Below are 19,960 nucleotides of genomic sequence, written 5' to 3' on the forward strand. Positions count from 1 at the left end.
CTTCGTGATAAAAAGGTAATCCGAACCGAAAGTTTTCGATATATTGAATTTGCAACTGCTTATTATTTTGGTCGATCTTGGTAGAATAAAACCAACTGACGGTCTGTCAACACTTTATTGCTACATGTACATAGCGTGGAGCGTTTTAGCACAGATGGGTTTTCAAACCATTCGAGAAGCTAATTGCGTACTACGTTGGCCTGTCGGTTTCCGTTCGATCACCAAAATAGAGCGACATCGGACGCGATCAACAAATCGATAGGGGGGAGACACGCAAAGGAGAAACTTCTGCATCATCACAAAAAGAACCACTTTAGACAAAAAAATTCACTTCAGAGGCTGTAAAAAGTCAAGGCAACACAGCAAAAAAGAACAAACATTTTTTTTGGTGTTGATGAAATATATCCGTCAGGAACAGTTTCAGATTGGAGAAGCGTTTTTCAATTTCCAAGATTTTTAGTGAGTAAGCGCCTCGGTGAATCTCATACTACCTGAACGACAAAACATGAGGTTGGGTGTCTTTGGAAGATTTTTCCCACGATAAAAGAAAAAGCCGTTCGAAAAATGAATATATTTATACAAACAAAACGCAGGTATAAAAATCAATTTATAAACTCACCATATAAGTTTTTATACAGTAAAACAACTGCAATATTCCCAAAGAAAATAATAAATTATTACCTTATAGTAAAAATATTATTAATTCTAATAAGTTGGATAAAAACTGTTATGATAGGAAGAGATTTAAAGATTTGCCAATAAATTTCCACGACAACAAAGTTTTAAAAGCCACTAGTTTGATTCAAATTAACGTTTTCATTTCCTAACTTAATTCTCAATTCTTTCGTATTGTGATAATTAGGTTTTTTATGTTAAATTATGAGTTATAATATTGTCTTTTTACAAGTATATGATTCAAACGTGAAATAATATGGCAGTGCCCATATCTGATTTTTGCACGATTTTGATTACACATTAAAAAAATATAGCAAAATCGCTTTTGACCGATTCATTCCCATTATTCTATATATTATCGTGAAAATAAACTGTTAGTTTGCAACATTCGAGTATTAAAAAATATTTTTTTAGAAAATGTCATATTAATATTAATGATCATTTTTTCAATTATATAAACAATGTTTAGTTTCATTCTTATAATTCTACGAAAACAATTTAACGTACAATTTAATTCGTGTGGGATGACCCTATTTACAAGCAAAAATGAGTTTACTCACTGTTATCTACTAATAATTATTCATGATCAACAAACAGCCTAGATGGCAAGAATTCGCTCACAACACATTACTAGAAAAGAATATTTTGTGTTTACTGGGTTTAGGAATAACGACTCACACACAAGTAGGGATTTTACGAACGTTTTCCCGCTATTTTGGTATTCCCAATCAAATTATCAAAAACAATATTTCGCCTCAAACGTATAAAACATATTTAGAAAATAAATAATAGAAAACACTATACAGAGTGATCCAATTACCTTAGTTCAGATTAGGACTAATGGTGTAGAATGGAGATATTAACAGCGAATTATGACAATTCAGACAACTCTATATAAAACTTAAAGAAGTGAACTTGTAAAGGAGTATCGAACAGTTGTACTTTACATACACATTTGTAAAAACAAAAAAACAAAAGTTTTCATGCTTCTTCGACGAGTCAGCAGAGATGATAACCTAAAACAACAACTTTAAGCACCTTATTGAATAAAAGGTTTATTTTTAGCGAGAAAAAGTTTAAGCTTGGAATTTTTAGCGTTTAAGCGAAGATAGGTATTACATCACACTTACTTCGGCACAAACGCTAGAAATTAAAAATTTAAATACCTAATAATAAGTATTAAAACATGATTCTATAATTATTTACAGTCCCGTTATAGCTGGATTAGTAAAAATACATCAACGCTAGTTTCAGAATCCTCTATACATTATAAGGTATTTTCTGACGAAGTAATTTTCACTAATGGAACTTTAAGGCATAAGAGTTGTAAAAATGCCTTTCAAAAATGTAATGATTTTGCTGCTTGAAGCAAATCAATTAATCAACATTATTTACAACATATTCACCTTTAAGACCACCATAGGTACTTAAATGAATTTGAAAAAGGCATAGTGTCGATGCGCATGCTTTACACTTTCATTATTGAAGATTACCACTATGATACCTACAAAATTCCGTCTTCGTACATTTCTACACTTGAGCCACCTCTCCGTCCATTTGTAGGATCCATTGCGCGGCTTTCGTCACGTCCCACGTCGAATTTTCTAACGCGTTCAGGCAAGTTGGTAGGTCGACATTAACTACGTTTTGCAGTTTCACTATTTTTATCGCTTTCATAACGTCCCAGTCTGATTGGTCGAGGGCTTGCAGGCATCGTTCTGTTGGTATCTGTGAAAAAAATTGAAATTTTGGCATTAAAGCCATAAATCTAGGTGATTTAAGATATACAGGGTGTCTAACAGTCGATAAAAATAGGTTCATTTTTTCTATATAATAACTTTTATTATTATCATTATTATTATTATTATTCTAGCAAGGTTTTCGCAAAGAGGTCATTAAGAAATTTTTCGTCAATAGTCAATAGAGGCATAATTCGTTCTGTTTTTTTTTATAACATTGTGCCTTTTTATACTATTGTAATGTAAATTGGCTCACGTCTTTTCCCAACACTTTGGACATTATCCTAACTTCGTCTGAGTCATTCCCTCTCGTTCTCGAACTGGGTTTTGCATTGGCAAATTTTAATAGATCTTCGCAACTAACGTGATGACTGTGCACCTACAATAATATTTATTGAAATGCTACTATTCTCCTTTTTTTTTAAATAAAATATACAAACATTCCATATAAAACGAACTTACCTTGTCATCGCCTTTAAATTCGGCACTATCTACAACATCGTGATCGGAGTGAATGTCGTCTAATGCATTGAGATTTGAAGCGATTTCTTCCTCAAAGTGCAACGACTCAGGATTTTTTTCCACTGCTTGGACTATATTGTTAGAGTAAAGAGGTTCATTGTTAGAGGGATGAGCAAACGGATCGGGGATGACCTTGTTTGGTGGAGACACTGTATTAACCTTAAAAAAAAAAACAAAAAGTGTAAAGATGTTTGCTGTAAATTTTTTTTTGAGATTATACAGAGTGACCTAATGTTGTGGAGAGAAGGAAATATTTTCGATTCTATAGCGTGCCCCTGAACCACATGTTTGCATAAGTGCAAAAATTGTGAAAATTTTATTGTTTTTAATTGCATCTAAAAAAACTAATGAACCTTAGCATTTTTTTTAGCTATAACCGTTTTTCTTCTATCCTTCGCTTCCCTACCATTAGGCCACCTTGTACAGCACTTGCTAGGCACCTTATCCAGAGTTCTTTGGGCACTGGAAGGTGGTATAATCAAAGGATGTTTCCTCGTATGCCTCGGTTTTGCAGTTAACAAAGTCTTATTGCGATCTCTCGGAGGTAACGGTATGGGATTTTCATCATTTGACGAGGGATTATTTAACCTAGGAGGTACTGCTGATCGCGGTATGGTATTGGTCACTGTCGACCTCGGCAGCGTTGGAAAACCTATAGATGGAGTTATAAAAAAGAGTTTTCAGATATTTTTTTCTCATTGCACAAAGTACAACAACCAAAGAATCAATCCCCATAATGTATAATATCAAGACGTGTTCACCACTTAGTAAACTCTAGAAACTTTGGAGATGTCTGCTTTACCTGGTTTATCATTTAAATTATCAGGAATCGAACTTCTAATAGAACCAGTAAATCTTGTAGGCAGGGTATTACTCGCCAGGCTCGCCGACCTAATTCTCGTACTTATAACTGGTTGACCTGACCTTAACATCCTTAACGGATTCGTTACCATCAGCTAAACAAGTTTTCAAAATGCATGATTAAAAATACCGTAAAACAAAGTTGTTATTACCTGATTTACTTCTGGAGTAGGACTTTCGACTAATCCCTCATACGCCATTTGTTTCTCCTGCGTTATCGTTGACTAGAGAGGGAAAATTAACGTAAAACAAAAAGGGAAAAACAAAAATTGAAATAATCAAATATCGAAATAAAAGCCAAATAAATAAAATAATAAAGTGGGTAAGGTAGAGTGGGATTAAACATGAGATAGTGTGCTTTGACATTAGATATATTTGTTTATGTAATTATTATGAGTGTGCTGGTTAACAAAATCCCTATACGAATACTTATAGGTATGTTAATGTCTCGAAAAAGGATGGAATAAGATTGTTCAACGTTATGGTCATTGTATAAAATGCGTATAATAGTAGGGCCACAATATAATAAATTATGTTTGGCATTCAGTTAATTTTACTATAAATATACTCGACAGGGACCATAGTAATCTTTTTTCAAAACATCCTTAAAATGCGACATTAATTAATCAAAGACGCACGCGGATGAAGTGTGCTTTAAAGCCTGGAATTAAAAATATTCATAAATTCACTGCTGACAAGACAGAGGCAGAGAGACAAGAGTAAGGCAACAACATATGTAATTAGTGACAAACGAAGAAAATGCCTTAAAGGCAGGCGACAAACGGGAACAGCAGTTTATAAATCCAGATTGAATCCAGGGCCTATTTAAAACAAAGATTGTGCGGTTTTTGAAAGTTTAAACCTCATAAAAGGCAATTACAATATTTAACGTAATATTAATCATTATTAATATAACATTAAAATTCATTAAAAATTGTTTCGAAAAGATAATTTGACTTTTCGTTTCTCCACCCATGGATTTTTCTGGCCCCTATAGATTTTTAGACAATATTTCCTAAGAGATAACCATACAACATACAATGAATGTATTCAGTTACTCACTACAATTTCAATAGATAAACACATACATTAATTTACCATATATACTGTATCAAACTTTTAAGAAAATGGGGGCAATAAACCTTGTAGTTCACAAGTTATAATACCAATTACTTATAACGATTAAAAGTTAAATATACCGGGTGATCAGATATCGGAAAAGATGGGTACAAAGTGACTAAATGTCCACAATGGTTATTTACTTCACAAGTTTATTAAATGACTTATTACAATAAAGGTTTTCTACGGACGAGGTGACAACACGACCCGAGTTTAAAAAATAATCGGCGAAAATTGCAACAACATCTACTGTACGTATCAGATATGATTTAATTTCATACTGCCTTTTAATTTAGAAAACATTGATGTTAGTTAGCAACAACAGAACAGTAGTAGATGCTGTAATATTCGGTTTACGGGCCGTAAATAATTCAAATATAGCATAAGATAAATAAATCCACCTAGATGATATGAAATAAAAACGTAAAAACGGAATTACCACACATTTACAAACTGGAATCACTGGAACTGCACCCAGATAACTTTTTGCATCGGGAAACTGAAGTGGGACTTAACCCACTTAAAATACTGTTAGATGGCGGAGGAGACCGCCCCACCAATTTTAAGCTACATTGAGGCTTCAAAAACGGGTTAGTCGATTTATTTATCATCTCGGACCGGACACTGCAATTGGAATTGGAAAACTTGGACAAGCGTCTGCGCCTCCGCCAATCGAAATCGACTGAACCTACCGAAATGCAGTCACTGTCACTTGAACTGGACTCGTACACTTGTGGATTATACGATTGTCGGCGCCTGTTTCGTTCTCTGATACTTCTGCTATTTTTCCTTGCAACATTTTCGTGAACGCTACTAAAAGACAGAATTCTAGGCCGATGATAGATATGATTGTCTTCAATTGTAGGAATAACTGGATCCTCAGTGGAAGCTCTCTTATAAAAAACATAGGAAGATTCGAAATACTGAATAGGTTTCCGACAGGTGTGAGGCTCTCGAAAGCTTTGGGACTCTTTGACGTCCCTACGAAAAGGACCTGCGTGCGCATATATCTTTCTAGTAACACCCTCCGACTTGGTCAAATCCCTACTCTTAGGGGAAACAAAATCATAATCCACAGTCCTCCCGAAATCATCATCGAAGCTTAAATTTTGAAAACGATTTTCTATGGTGGGAGTCATTTGCCTGCGGCCCCAGAATGGAACATCGAAATTGTCGCTTCGGGGTGACGATGAAGTCAAGTTCCTACAGGAACTATGAGGAATTCTGCGAGCCGCAGGAAATGGCCTGGTTAATAATTCTCTGGATCTGGCGAAGTAAAATTCCGCTGAAGCTTTATCCCAAAGGGGCAAGCGCAGTGTTGATAAAGGATCTTCCAAAGAAGAATGGGAGCTCACGAACTAAGGGTTGATTTAGACGGATGAAAACAAAACGAAATAATAAAATCAATGTGGTTAACAAATCAACACATCAGTGTGTGAAATGTGTAATAAAGAAATAATAAAAGGGAGGAAAAAGAAACGTAAGAAAAATGTGTTAGTATGTGTATAGTAGCTTGCAGTCAATCGCTTAATTTTCTGAATATCATTAACCTATGTTAAACCTAAACTGATGTTTAGAAATTCAATTATACATATTTCAGAAAATTAAGTTGAAATACGCGCAATTAAGGATCTTCTCGGTCCGAAATCACGTGTAAAAACGAACCATTTTTTATTTCATTAAAACTTTAATTATTGTTGATCTTCAATTCCAAAAAGCCCTTAATCTTACATTCCAGATAAAATTAAAACATTTGCTCAGTAATAAAACTTTAAAACTTGAAGCAACATTAAATTCAATATGAAATTTACCTGTAAATCAGCTGTTGAAAGAGCTTCTTCGGAAAAGTTCCTTCTAGCTTCCGGCTGAATTTTGTCCGCGTTATCATGTACCGACGGAAACTTGAAGATGAAAGAACTTTTCTTTTTGCTTGGAGATGCGGGAGTCGTGGGAGCCGGAGCCGAAAAGGATCTGGGGAATAAAGTTATGTGCAACGTTACGATTAGTAAATTTCAATTATAGCCGAGGACGAATCTTCTGAGGAATTTTTCTTGGACCTTTCATGTTATGTAACCTAACTATAATATGTCTAAATTACCTGGTGGTTAATTCGTTTGCTAGAGCGATTGCAGTATCTAAAGTCTTTTTGTCGTGGGCGGAAATGGGTTTTACCGTGGCTTGTTTTTTAGGTTTAGTATTTAACTTTTCCTTTAATTCATTGCTCCTATTTGACCTAGAAAACCACTCCACTGTTAAAGTATATTCAAGTATCTCATTAAATAAGCTTTCTAGTGTAATTTAAAAAAGTCTAAAAAACTGCGTACCCTTCGTGATCCACTGTTTGGCTCTGATTACCAAAATTACTGAACATCAGTTCCATTTCGGCCATAAGTGATGGACCTAATAAAGTTACTTTGTTAATATACGGTTTGTCTCAATAGTTTTACAGCGAACAGTGAAGTTATCCCCTGCCCTCCCCTCTTTAACTTTCAATTTATTTGGCATTTTGCCTTTTATAATGTTGAAATGAAAAATCAATGCAGGTACATAAAAATTAAATGCGATGGGCCTAATTGGTTTTGAATTTCGCATTCAGTAGGGTCAAATTAAGAAAGAATAGAATTTTATTTCTCTTCCGTGTAAATTTCAATAATACTTACCTAAATCCAATTGGGGACTATTATTCGTTTCTTCATCGCTTATTTCATGATACTCATGGTCTTGCAACGATGAGGCAGCGGGGGCGCAATCTCCATCTAAAAGGGGAGCCGCTTCTAGGTCTTTGTGAGGTCTGTATGGAGCCACAACTTGGGTGGGAACACTAACGTACTAAAAACATATGATACCTTAGTTGCATTAGACCTTGAACTTAATAATTTAAGAGCTTAATGCTTTTGCGCCTTGTACATTTCGTCCTCGTAAATTTCGTATAACCTCTTTAAAAATTAAATTCAAAGTAGAGAAATATAAATATGACGAAAAAAGTAGACATTCAAACACATACGTTTCCTTTCGAGCCGCCTAAGAAACTTAGATCACCAAAATAGGCACCATCAAGTCCGACATGACCAGTATGTTTGACATCCCCTTGAGGAGCGCTGATCATTTCGCTCCTCAATTTTCGACGGGACGACGATCGGGAAGAATCCATTCCCGAGCGTTGAAATGAGGAACTCGGCAAATCGCTGCCGAGGTATGCTACCACGTTAACGGGATCGAAAACGCCTGTTTTGCCGCTGGGACTCGCTCCTTTCCAAAAGGGACTATGCGTTCTAGATATTTTCAAGAAGAAATTCAAATTATATCAGAAAGTTCTCGAGAATATAAGGAGTTAAAAAAAGACAGAAGCTAGAAAGAATGGGTTTTTAGGTTTCTAATCTAACTTTCTAAAGAAAATCGAATAAGATTTTCAAATTTTTTACATATTAAAAAAAATTGTCTATCAGCATTCTGGTTCTCTTTACTAAACAACAAAAATAGCTCGGTTCGCAAAACAAATTTGAGACTCACTTTTTATCAAGCACAGTAATAATGTCGCTAACCCTAAAACTTAGCATGTGCGGGCCCTCATTGGAGGTGAGTTTGGCTTGCACTTGTTCAGGTCGGCACTCTGCAAGAATGGGGCCTAAGAAAATTAAATATTTGTGAATTATAAATTTCTTGAATTGAGTACCTTAAATACTTGCAAGCACTTATCTATTCGCCGTTATTCTCAATTTAAATAATATCAGCACTAACCAATATCTGCAAATCTAGGCCTCTGCGCCGGCTCGTGCCTCCAACAGTCCAACATTAAGTTATAGTGATCCAAGGGACAGCAGTCTGGTTGCTCCAATCGTTGAAAATTAGGTTCATCTATCGCTTCGAGAATTTGTTGACCTGAATTGGTTAATCGGACCACAAAAAATAAAGGCATCGACCAAAAAAAATATAATCGCACCTGTCAAAGCTGCCCAGGGCTGGAATCCGTAAGAAAACATCTCCCAAAGAGTTACGCCAAAAGCCCAAACATCGCTGGCAGTGGTAAATCTTAAATAGCTTATACACTCAGGAGCACACCAAGCTATAAATGAAGTTTTTTTGAAGCGAAGCGAATTGGCATAACAACGTAATTTATTCCCTAGTATTATGTGTTAGAAGCGAAAATCTGGAAAAACGTTGGAAACTTCGAATACCACATTTCTCCACTTTTATAGGTCCTTGAAGTTTGAACCCCCTAGAGGTACATTGAACAACCCACTAAGTTTGAATACGCGAGAGGTGACACGCAGTAATGTTTTTTTAAAATGTCAATATATGCTTTATAACTAAGATTTCGCTATAATATATAAGATCTTTTTACTGACTTCTCCTCTGAAATTGCCCATTCGATAACGCAAAACAAACATTTTAATGTTATAAAAGATTAAAGACTAGATTAAAATTTCAAAACACGAAGATTGCTTGGCCCTTTCAAATTTGGATATTATCCTTTCCATCGTAGTTCTATCGTTTTTCGAGATTTTTCCGTTAAAATATTATTGAGGACGAACTTACCAATAGGTAACTTTAAATTGACATTAAAATTAGTCTGATAATAGTCTTTTCCTTGACCTAAGGCACGACTCAGTCCGAAATCCGAAATCTTTACTTTATTTTTCGAAAATACAAGAATATTTCTCGCAGCCAAATCTCTGAAAATAATATTTTATATAATAAAATAATATTGTGAAAAATAAGAACAGCTTTCATATAACAAACTTGTTAGAATTTTGTATTGACAATCAAAAAAGCCCCCAAGAGTTAGGTAAACCGAATATTTTAATATTAAAAGTGAAAAAAAATGCAACCCGTAAGTAAAAAAAAAGGAATTGTAATTGTGTTAAGAATTGTAAATAATCTTTATTTCATACTGTTTGGGCCGATCTATTCATTCTGTGTTGTTTCTAAACATTGTTTATTTTAATCTAGGGTTTTAACCATTGCAAATTAGACGACAGTTCGAAATAATAGTTATTTACCTTACGAGGCCAGTAAATGAGAAGTGATTGTACAAAATTCAATTTTATGCTACCGCGTAATTTATAAAAAAGTCTGGTTTACATAAAAACAATCCTTAAAAATATGGTGAATGGAATGTTTGCCTCTAATGCAGTCGAACCAAATTAGATATGTATTTATCGAATTCTCTGATGATGTCAAATACATTTTTTATTTATTTTCTAAATAATTGACTTTTCGCATGTACAAAAAAAACGAATATTACAATATTTCAAATTTTTTTTAGTTAAAATTAATATCCACTATGGTCACAGTAAGACGAAAATGATTATTTCAAACAACTATTGTTTTTAAAATGACAGGTGAAAGTACACATGCTTAGAATAATATATTGAACTTGAGATTCATCATAATTTGTTCATACAAAAGGCACAATAATTCCCTGATAACCCAGCTGTCTCAATAGCAAAGAAATAACGATAATGTAAGGAAATAGTACATAACAAATATTAACGACCCAATATTAACCTTAGTACCCTCACCTATGAATCAGTCTGTTTGCTTCTAAATATTGCATGCCATCACATATCTGATATGCAAAATCACATAATGTTAATACGGGAAAACTTGACCTCAATGAAGGTTCTTTTAAACATTCCAACAATGACCTGAAAATTGTTTTTAAAATTTACGTATATAAGGTGTCCCACTGGAAATTATAACGAATGAGAATTTCGCACAAAGTTATGCGTTTTAATTCTCAATTCTCAGCATGGCCGATGAGTGGCTCTATATATACAAAGAGAGCTGAACTACCTAAGTGGAGCTAATTCAGTCACAAGCATAAGGCTGCCTTCAATATTTGGAAGCACCACTCCAAAAAATCGTACAATATTTGGGTGGTCAATATTATGCATTATGGATGCCTCTTTTAGGAATTCAACCATGTTACTTTGCATTCTATCTCTTGACAAGCATTTTATTGCCACTTGGATTCTTTCACCTAAAATATTTATTGTATTTTATCATACAGATATTATCAAATTTTTGATAAATTAGTCAAAGGAATGTACTTAAATTCCAACTAAACTACCGAATATTATATTAATCAGAACTAAAAAGATAACACAAAATTCTCAAATACGAAATGGGTAATTACCCAGACAATAATATTTTCTATGGGGTTACAAAAACAAATTTTTGTTAACTTGTTTTAATCCCAATAGGAAATTTTCCCTACCTTCATTACACCAAACACCCTGCTGCACCACTCCAAATTCTCCCATTCCCAATTCTTTGTTTATTGTTATACTTGCAGCTGGAATAATGTGTTTACTAGACACTTTAGGGGACTTAGACATAGTTAAAGTATCAGTATTTAACAAAAGGTTTGCATCTGCAACTAACAATAAAATCAAATAATTAATTATCTATACAAAGACGGGTAAAAGAAAAATGTTACCTGTGTTTTCTTGCTTCTTGTGTGTTAACAACTTTTTAAATTTAGATAAATAATTGTGAGGGAAATGTTTCTCATAATATTTCCTCAGTCTCCTTATCTCGGGCTTTGACATTCCGATTTCTAATAAGTCGCTATCTGCCGTGAATTTAAATTGAGATGGATGAGCAATTTTCAGGGTATTTCTTGAAGAAGGAAAATTTTGGTATATTAAATTTTAGTCAAGATTTAAAAGTTCACTTACTTGAAACTATTAAAATAATGCTGCAATTCGGCTTCTACAAGGAACTCATACAGGCCTGGGCCTTTTTTCATAGAAGAATTTCCAATCTCTAAAAGAAGCAGATAGAAAAGAAGAAGTAGTTAAAGTGTTTATCTACATCTACTTAAATTCATTCACCAGAGAGTAAACTTATAAATACTTTCTACTTTCTTCTCTATGCTTAAATTAAAAGAAGGCTTTTCTACCACTAGGTTTATTTCAAAAATTTCAAGGAAGACTGAAAACTGTATACACTCCATATTAATTTGAATATAACGTTGAATGAAACATTTACGTTAAATTAATAAAGTTTTTACTTTTTGGTTTGGGCAAGAGAGCTCATGGAGAATCTTTCATAAACAAAATTTAAAACCAACCTATCAAGCTATTCTTTAAATAGCTCTAATACTTGTAGATAGTACTTTTACTTTGAATTATATCATATTACTTTCACGCACATCAATTCAATTATCAATTAATCAGCACAGATAAAAGGTCAAATTCTTACAATATTTTTGTGCATGCACTTAAAAAATGAATCAATAGTTTACCCTTAGCCTCAGTTATAATTTTAATCAAAAAGTATGCTGGATATTATACATATTTGTCATACATATCATATAATTTGCAATTCTATGCCCAATCTTATTTCTAATTCATATACTTTAGTATATGAATAAATATAATAAATAATAAAAGAAAATACCATAAAGCTATGGCACCAGTCTTAAGCTATATGTCAAGATATTATATGTGTATGGTACTGAATCTGTGATGCAGTTAGGCCCTACCTAATTAATACTAAAGGAACACATTTCTTAGGTACATTAATTATAAAATTGACTGAGCCTTTATATCAGGGCAAGACATATTACTTAACTTAATGCTGAGGTGCAATATTTGTAAAGTTTTATTAATCAGATGCAAAAAAGAAATAGTTTCCAGAAGAATTATTTACTTCTGATCTCCTTTCAGTGGCTACTTAGCATAATACATCATTAAAATTAAAACATTTTGGTGTTCCTGTTGTTCACTTTTGTTCCAAAACAAATAAAATATAATTTTAAATTATTGAATATAAAATTAGTTAATGTTAAAAAAAAATTAACCAATGGTTTCAAGGAAGAAGTCAAGAAAGAAAAATATGGGTGGCATACATAACTAAATTAATGAAAAGGTAAATCATACCCATGTTGACCAGAATTTTCACAAAGAATCCAATGTAAAAGGGCTCAGAACTAGTGCAACTAGAATAATCATGCAGGGGGTTTAGTGTGCAGTCCCAATATTTTAATTCATACTGTTTTGATGCATTGGAATACCTGGAAAAAAATCCATTCTATCTGGAACTGAATGGCTAATAACCCTCACTGGTATTTTCTTAATTTAATTATGTTTATAATCACGAAAAACTTCAATGAAACAGGCTTATTTGTATTTATCAAATAATCTCTCGACCTCCAAGTCGTTCAAAAATAAAAACATTTCTGTCAATTTTTTTCCATTGTTGACATTTTCATTTCAGTCCAAATGTCATCAAAGGAAAAAATCGAAATTTGATCTCACACTCGCTACAACACCCGATGTAATATGTACCGGGTGATTTAATGATCGCCTTAATGTAAATATTCGAAAACACCTATTTTGTTTCTTAACAATAACCTGCTATGAGGAAGGTCTTATTTTATTACTACAAACAATTTTTTAATTTTGAAAGAAAACATGTACAGGAACGTACAACTTTTCATTAAAACATTATTCCCACGTAGTGAACCAATCTTGCAAAATACCCTGTCAAGGTCGATTAGCACAAACTTAACTTTATATCGAGATGTAGTGAATAGAAAAGAAATGTTAAAATCGCTTCCTACGATGGACGAAGGTACAGCAGGGGAGAAAACCGCAGCTATAGATCAAATATTGCATGAGAAGCAGCAAATGTTCCCAACCTCCGATTCTGCAAACCGACTATTTGATGGGGTGCCTTTCAAAAACTTACCAATTGTTAATGTTCGAGTATCCCACAATAACACAATATTTAACTTCACAGACGCTAAAGGAACGCCTAGCTTGATTAGGTCGTGCGGCATAGAGGGATATAAAAATACAAGGAAAGGCACAAATATTGCAGCACAAGCTACAGCTGTAACATTTGGTAGCAAAGTCTTGGAAAAAGGATTTAAAACTGTAAGAGTGCGTGTGCAAGGATTAGGTCCTGGTAGGATGTCAGGTATAAAAGGGTTACAGATGGCAGGATTGAATATTATCTCCATAACTGATAATACCAAAGTATCATGGAATCCTCCAAGAGCAAGGAAGCAAAGAAAGTTGTAAAGTTTGTGTTCCTTGATCATACAGTTTTACACCTCATTTTAAATTATATAATTTGTAAAATTATCATGCAGTGGTCATTTTCTGGATATTAGTTATGTTGTTTTGTACTTCGTAAAATTTTTAATACAATAATTGTTACACTAAAAATCACCAATCAAGTTTACTTTCAAATTTACCAGTTAAAACTGTATTGGATTATTATTGTTTTAATATGTGGATTAAATGAAAAGTATGGAAACCAAGCCCAAATTGTCTTATATAACAAATGGAAGAAATGACAAAACATTAAAAATAAATTAATTAACCTTGAAGAGCTTTGCAAATTTAAACAAGCAACTGCCGATATCTGTAGTTCATTGAAATTTAAAACAAATAAATTGTGCTCATGAGACTCGTAACTTTTATTAAATAATCACATATTTCTCAGTTTGTTTTCTAAAAAATTTGGGGTCAATAGTTAAATCAATGAATTATTTACTTTTTATTTGTTCTCCATCTTCTTTTTGTAAATAACAAAAAGATATGCAAAAAATCTCAAAACCAAACTCCATATTCTAAGTATCATCTATCACTTCCAAACTGAATTAAAAGATTATTTCAAATTGAAGTAAATGTAGGTATAGATAGGTACAGCTTAGTGTAGAAAGAGACTTGAGGCTTTTGTGGCTTGGTGTATAATGCCAAGGATTTGATTACAATCAGAGAAAAAAAGATGACAGTTTTTGATAAAGCAATGCTAGGACTTCCATAGATCGTAATTATTGACAAGGCAGTCCATCCTACACCATTTAGGTTTAGTTAATATGTCAAAACTCATGTCTCTGCCTAGATTTGAGTGTTGTGAATTAATTAACATTAAAGGTACATAAACAATTTCTTACCCAAAATTATGTAAATAAATAAATTGGTATAAAAATATAAATGCAGTATATAAATCCACCATATATGTATAAGCAGCTTAAATTCCAACAAAAAAAATATTAAATACTTAAAAACTTTGATTGCATAAAATTATCTGTTTATTTAACATACTTAACACATATTTGAATCCGGCTAAAACGCTTGGACAGTCCTTAAGGAAAACATTTAAATAGTTTGTCTCTAACTCAGCAGATCTTTCTTTAAAAGTCCTGGTTAAATTATATATAAATGTGGAATTAAATACCTGACTTATGATCAAGTTTGGATATGGATATTTTAATAATGAATTTAAATACTTTACATGTAATAATACACTTTGGATTTGAGCCATCTGATGAACTAAATGCCTGTCAAATGTTACAGAGTTCTCTTTAGGGTCAATTTTAAAATGTCTCAATACTTTTTGTAATAAAATTATGCAGTCTTTGGTAGGAAAGTAGTAAAAACAATTTTTATCTACTCTAAATGGTACATGATCATTGTTTGGCGGCAAATTATGCATAAAAGAATGAAATCTGTTCTTGTACCTTTCAGGTGACCTATAATATCCTATTTTTTGATCAATATAATTGAGAATTATAAAACATAATACTAAAGAGTAAATCAAGGAGGTTTCAAAAGATATTTTTGAAGCAATAAATTTTAGAGAAACTAGGAAAGTATGCCACTCAGTAGGAAAATGTTCCAATACTGATGCAAAGTTAGTTTCTATATTCAATATTTTAAACCACACATCTCTCCTCTCCTGTAGAGTCAATTCTTCAATTTCTTCTAAAGAAGGCACTTGTTCCAAATATTGTTCTTGTGGAAACCTCTCAACTTTAGTTCCATCACCTCTTCCTACTATTGTAAAGTCCATTGCTTGGGAATTTGTCACAATTTTGTGGATGGCACGCAATATATCAAAGGATACTTTATGAGAATTTTCTTTACGGTAATCTTCAACTTGGGGAATTAGATAAAAGATATTTTGGGTAAGAATGTCCATAAATGATGATGGATACAATGCCCTGGTGAAGTTCTTTATAAATTGCTTAGAAATTGCATTTTTTGAAGTATTATTTTTCTCTAAATGTGTTTCTTCAAAGCTGAATCTAGAGATATCAGACATATTGAAATCTTCATTGCCTCTTGCAATATTTTCAATATTCTCTTCACCATTTGCTTCAATTTTAACATCAGTTGTACTCTTTTCTAACTCTCTTTCATCCTTTCTGCATTTTTCCTTGGAACTTGTTTTGGAGTCATAATTTTCTTCACATTGAGTAACAATAACTGTATTTAGAGAGTTGTCATTTGAATCTTTGTTATTCAAATTACTTCCAGCTTGTTCTCTTGAAGTTCCTTTGATGCTCACAATTGTTTTCTCACCTTTTCTTTTCTTCTCAGTATATTTATTACTGTTTTTTTCAGATTTGATACACATTTCACCATTTTCTGTACTTCCAATTTGTTTCTGTATTTGTAAAATACATTCTGATGCACTGACTTTGCCTAAATTATTTTCACTTGGGCCTTCAGTAGGGTCAACAATAACATTATAATTTTGAGGTTTTGTAATACTAGTTTCAATCTTACTTTTTGTACTTTCAATTGCTTCTCTTATGCATTTGAAATCTATTTTTTTACAATCTTTGACAACATGTTTCTTAATGTTCAGCTGCTTAAAGAACTGGCTTTCAATAAAGCAATATGAAGCAACAATTTTTTCGATTTTGTTTAACACAAAAAGTCTTTCTTTCTTGTTGCTAAAACTATTTAAAATAAATTGCACAGCTTTTTCTGGGGTTTGACTTTTGAGCCACCCAAGCACCATTTTTATCTTACTTTGATGGCTAACATTAGCAATCCCTATGGAGCAAAGAAAAGGGTTGAATAAATGGCTATCAATGTAGTCATTTCCTAATAATACGGGCAATAGGTGAAGGGTATTTAACTGTAAGCCTGGAAAGCTCTCCAAAAATTTTTCAATCTTATATATTTTACAAGAAATGCATTTATAAGGGCCAGTTCTCCAATTCCCAACAGAAGTAACTTTACTGTCCAATGTCTTAAAGGGAATATATTGTGCCCCAAATAGAAAGTAGTCTGAATCAAATGTTAAAACTGGACAATCCAAACTCCTAGCGATACTAGCAATTTCTGTATCTCCCTCATACTCACACATTACCATTTCGACATCCAACTTTCTTAAAATATCTTTGAATGCTTCACGCAAGAACAATGGGAACACGACTTTATTTGGTTGCTTGACTTCAAAAACTGGATCCAACTGCTCAGCAATATTGATTTTGTCCTGCATTCGACTTATGATTGTGGGCAGTTTCCGTTGCTCAAAGCCACCATCAAATACTACAATAGGCTTAACACGGACGTCTTTAAACATTCCGAAAAACTTCTCCACAATACAAGCGTATTTGTCATAATCTCCCCCATAGCAGTTTAAAGATCTAGCATCAAATTGCCAATGTTTCCAGTTGTACAACTGGCAAGATACGCTGTGGCCGTCTATTATCAATTTGCAATCTCGAAGTTCGTAATTTTCGAAATAATCCTCAGCTCTATCGTTTATAAATTTCGTGAAGCCCTGAATTCCCATTTTTGTCTACTGCACTTTTGGTATCCCACTTACATGCTAAAATGCCATGTCAACAATGGAAATTACATCTATGGAAAGTAAGGTTAACTAGTAATTAAAAATTAGTGAAATTTTTTAAATGATGACCGGGACGTGTTTAATATTATTTGAAATGGCAATTCCCAATTTTTGGGTCGTTTAAAACGAAGTGATTCGTTTTAAACATTCAACTTTATTTAAAAGAAGAAAATATGATCATGATACAGTTTTTTGGTGCATCACTCCTAGCAATGGAATTCTTGAACAATTCCATATTCTCAAGATACGTCAAAGTTGACAGTAAAATAAAAACAAAACGAACTTCGTAAATAAAAATATCTGATTCTATATAGAAGAAAAGCGACGTAAAATAGTAAATGTAATATAAATAAATCTAAATCCAGTGTCCACATATCACAATCAAAATTTGTACCCAATGGAATCAAGAGGAGAAATATCAGAACTTCAGCAACTAGTTTCAAGTGATGCCGAAAATGACGACAGTACGATTCAAGAAGATCCCACTGACACCACAGAATCGAAAGTCATGTCTCCTATAAGAAGCGCCAAAGTAGTAAATGGGTTTCAAATTATTCGATAAACTCTGCCTAATATGTGTGTCTATTTTGTAGTTTTCATCTTCAGGAAATACAAGCCATAGTTCTGTAACGAGGTCAGCAGGGAGAGGACAGGTTGGTTCAACAGGAGGCTCAAAAATAGCCTTTATTAACGAAAGGAAGCCTTTTAGAGAACCTTTGAAGGCTAGTACTGCTCGACCAAGGAATCCTCATAAAGGTAAATGTTAAAAAAATAGTAATTCATAGTAATGTTTTCATTACTTTTCTACTATAGTATTCCTAGTTTATTTTGCACCAATTTTTTTTTGTTTTCATTTTTTTTTGTTCTTTTTATTTTTTTCTCTGCATGGATAGAGCTTCCAAAAACAGATATCCACCACCATTCTTTTATATCCCAAGTGCCAGATGTCCGACACATGGAAAGAGCTCTTCTCGGATTATTGGCAGATTTTCATTCAGGGAAATTAAGAGCATTTGGAGGAGGGAACACAATGGATCAGATGACAAACATTAGGGAGCAGCAAGAAAAATTGGCCAAGTTGCACTTCGACTTGGCAGGGTCTGCTAATGTTCCTTCGTTATCAGAGGATAGTTTGAAATCCTCCCAAAATACCATGAGTCAATTGATACAAAGACTTGAACAGCTCAGTATTTCAATAGAAGCATTGCACAGTAATTCCACAAAGTAATCTTATTTTATGGTTAAATGTGCTGTGATTTTTATTGTTATAAATTATTATATTAGGAAGCCTAAAAATAATTCAAATGTAAAGTAATTTTTCATCTTATGAAAATTTGATTGAATAAAAAAAGAGAAGTTGGGATTGTTAGGGTTGTTACAAAGGTTTGTTTTAGAACAATGTTTTGAGGTTTTATTTTTACTTATAACACATAATTATATCATTTACATTCAGGATTTTTTATTCGAGATTGAGGAGGCAGTATCTGACTGACGCTTTTCTGTAATATAATTAAAATTAAATAAAATTTTAAGTAAGAAATTGTATGAGCAAACTCAAATTATCACAACTTACTTATTTTGTTTTCTGCTGCATGAGAAGCAGTAACAAATGTCCTTTGTAATTTGTCTTTTTTAGATTCCCTGTATTTTTTTGCCACCTCTTTTGATAATTCTGCAATTCTAATCATGACTGGTGCAGGGTAACTGAAAAATGGAGATAACAATTTTCCTGTATTTTAATTTTGTTATTGTGATAAGGGTACCATTTTTAGTACCTAATAAACATCAGAGGATTTCAATAAAGAGAAGATTTATGCTTCCAATAGTTTTGGCAACAGAATTTTGATCATTGTGTTACTTACTGTTATCTTAACAGGGTACTTAGTAAATTGTTAATGTTTAACTTTAATTTAATTATGGTTTTAGTAGTATTCCATGGGGAGGCCATATCCAAAATTGTCCATAAAACCTCACTGCCACCTATATATTTTTTTTTCTCTTACCTACATCCCATAAATTCAATATTTGTAAATGTCCTCGCTAATGCTACCAAATATTCCTCTGAAAATCTGCCTTTGTGGACCTTCATAAAAGCTTTGCGAAGTTCCCAATGCTCCTCAGGCTCCGTTTCGTCCTTGTAATCGTCTATGCTCCAGTCTATTGAACATTGATGGGTCATTCTAACTTGAACGTATCTCGTCAGATTTAGATCAAAAATTTTTAGATAATAGAGCACTTAAATTAGTATAATTTTTTCATTTATCTTTTTTGCAGTTCTTTAAAACGAAAATATTTATTGAAACTTTACTACACACAATATCTAATTCAAATCATGTTGATTTATGTTACTTTGGGATGCGTGTAGTTTGTATCGTTGACAGTAGCAGTACTTGTCATTACTACTTGTCAGAAGTATCTTAGGTTAGTGGTGT

General features: G+C 32.9%; 5 protein-coding genes across 7 annotated transcripts; 2 read left to right on the plus strand and 3 right to left on the minus strand.

Moving 5' to 3' along the window:
• Positions 1 to 556: 556 nt before the first annotated feature.
• On the minus strand, positions 557 to 13,107 carry Ack-like (activated Cdc42 kinase-like). Its single transcript, XM_066284884.1, has 21 exons — positions 12,940 to 13,107; positions 11,600 to 11,687; positions 11,359 to 11,540; positions 11,137 to 11,298; positions 10,713 to 10,899; positions 10,439 to 10,564; positions 9,453 to 9,589; positions 8,857 to 8,979; positions 8,655 to 8,795; positions 8,427 to 8,541; positions 7,921 to 8,188; positions 7,577 to 7,745; positions 7,241 to 7,316; positions 7,015 to 7,149; positions 6,728 to 6,887; positions 3,950 to 4,021; positions 3,739 to 3,892; positions 3,377 to 3,588; positions 2,877 to 3,095; positions 2,671 to 2,793; positions 557 to 2,403 (listed from the first exon to the last, which is right to left on the minus strand). The coding sequence occupies exons 1-21, from the start codon at positions 12,953 to 12,955 to the stop codon at positions 2,206 to 2,208; spliced, it is 3,063 nt and encodes a 1,020-aa protein (XP_066140981.1). The 5' UTR covers positions 12,956 to 13,107; the 3' UTR covers positions 557 to 2,205.
• A 105-nt stretch (positions 13,108 to 13,212) lies between these two features.
• mRpS11 (mitochondrial ribosomal protein S11) lies at positions 13,213 to 14,193 on the plus strand. The gene has a single exon (XM_066284899.1). The coding sequence runs from the start codon at positions 13,340 to 13,342 to the stop codon at positions 13,949 to 13,951; it is 612 nt and encodes a 203-aa protein (XP_066140996.1). The 5' UTR covers positions 13,213 to 13,339; the 3' UTR covers positions 13,952 to 14,193.
• A 215-nt stretch (positions 14,194 to 14,408) lies between these two features.
• LOC136340659 (protein asteroid-like) lies at positions 14,409 to 17,471 on the minus strand. The gene has a single exon (XM_066284889.1). It carries the CDS (start codon positions 17,469 to 17,471, stop codon positions 14,940 to 14,942), a length of 2,532 nt encoding a protein of 843 aa, XP_066140986.1. The 3' UTR covers positions 14,409 to 14,939.
• Positions 17,472 to 17,600: 129 nt separating this feature from the next.
• On the plus strand, positions 17,601 to 19,071 carry LOC136340664 (coiled-coil domain-containing protein 28A). 3 transcript variants are annotated; one of them, XM_066284896.1, is made up of 3 exons: positions 17,601 to 18,063; positions 18,122 to 18,284; positions 18,422 to 19,071. In XM_066284896.1, exons 1-3 carry the CDS (start codon positions 17,926 to 17,928, stop codon positions 18,754 to 18,756), a joined length of 636 nt encoding a protein of 211 aa, XP_066140993.1. In that variant the 5' UTR covers positions 17,601 to 17,925; the 3' UTR covers positions 18,757 to 19,071. The 3 variants fall into 3 exon arrangements, with proteins under 3 accessions (XP_066140993.1, XP_066140995.1, XP_066140994.1); XM_066284898.1 differs by having other exon boundaries at positions 18,467 to 19,071; XM_066284897.1 differs by having other exon boundaries at positions 17,601 to 18,060.
• LOC136340669 (partner of xrn-2 protein 1-like) lies at positions 18,948 to 19,889 on the minus strand. Its single transcript, XM_066284902.1, has 3 exons — positions 19,532 to 19,889; positions 19,102 to 19,232; positions 18,948 to 19,027 (listed from the first exon to the last, which is right to left on the minus strand). The coding sequence occupies exons 1-3, from the start codon at positions 19,705 to 19,707 to the stop codon at positions 18,978 to 18,980; spliced, it is 357 nt and encodes a 118-aa protein (XP_066140999.1). The 5' UTR covers positions 19,708 to 19,889; the 3' UTR covers positions 18,948 to 18,977.
• Positions 19,890 to 19,960: the final 71 nt, after the last annotated feature.

Source organism: Euwallacea fornicatus, chromosome 8 (assembly GCF_040115645.1).
Source record: "Euwallacea fornicatus isolate EFF26 chromosome 8, ASM4011564v1, whole genome shotgun sequence".
Lineage (NCBI taxonomy): Eukaryota > Metazoa > Arthropoda > Insecta > Coleoptera > Curculionidae > Euwallacea > Euwallacea fornicatus.

Excerpts from the sequence above, each read along its gene's own strand:
- Ack-like (XM_066284884.1), bottom strand. Across the intron at positions 11,299-11,358 it reads CAAGAAGCAAGAAAACACAG|TTGCAGATGCAAACCTTTTG; the intron begins GTAACATTTTTC and ends TTTTATTGTTAG. Across the intron at positions 8,980-9,452 it reads CAATTTAAAGTTACCTATTG|CTTGGTGTGCTCCTGAGTGT; the intron begins GTAAGTTCGTCC and ends CTTCATTTATAG.
- mRpS11 (XM_066284899.1), top strand. The coding sequence starts at position 13,340 with ATGTACAGGAACGTACAACTTTTCATTAAAACATTATTCCCACGTAGT.
- LOC136340659 (XM_066284889.1), bottom strand. The coding sequence starts at position 17,471 with ATGGGAATTCAGGGCTTCACGAAATTTATAAACGATAGAGCTGAGGAT.
- LOC136340664 (XM_066284896.1), top strand. The coding sequence starts at position 17,926 with ATGGAATCAAGAGGAGAAATATCAGAACTTCAGCAACTAGTTTCAAGT. Across the intron at positions 18,064-18,121 it reads CTATAAGAAGCGCCAAAGTA|TTTTCATCTTCAGGAAATAC; the intron begins GTAAATGGGTTT and ends TCTATTTTGTAG. Across the intron at positions 18,285-18,421 it reads ACCAAGGAATCCTCATAAAG|AGCTTCCAAAAACAGATATC; the intron begins GTAAATGTTAAA and ends CTGCATGGATAG.
- LOC136340669 (XM_066284902.1), bottom strand. The coding sequence starts at position 19,707 with ATGACCCATCAATGTTCAATAGACTGGAGCATAGACGATTACAAGGAC. Across the intron at positions 19,233-19,531 it reads ATTGAATTTATGGGATGTAG|TTACCCTGCACCAGTCATGA; the intron begins GTAAGAGAAAAA and ends TCCATTTTTCAG. Across the intron at positions 19,028-19,101 it reads TGCAGCAGAAAACAAAATAA|AAAAGCGTCAGTCAGATACT; the intron begins GTAAGTTGTGAT and ends ATTATATTACAG.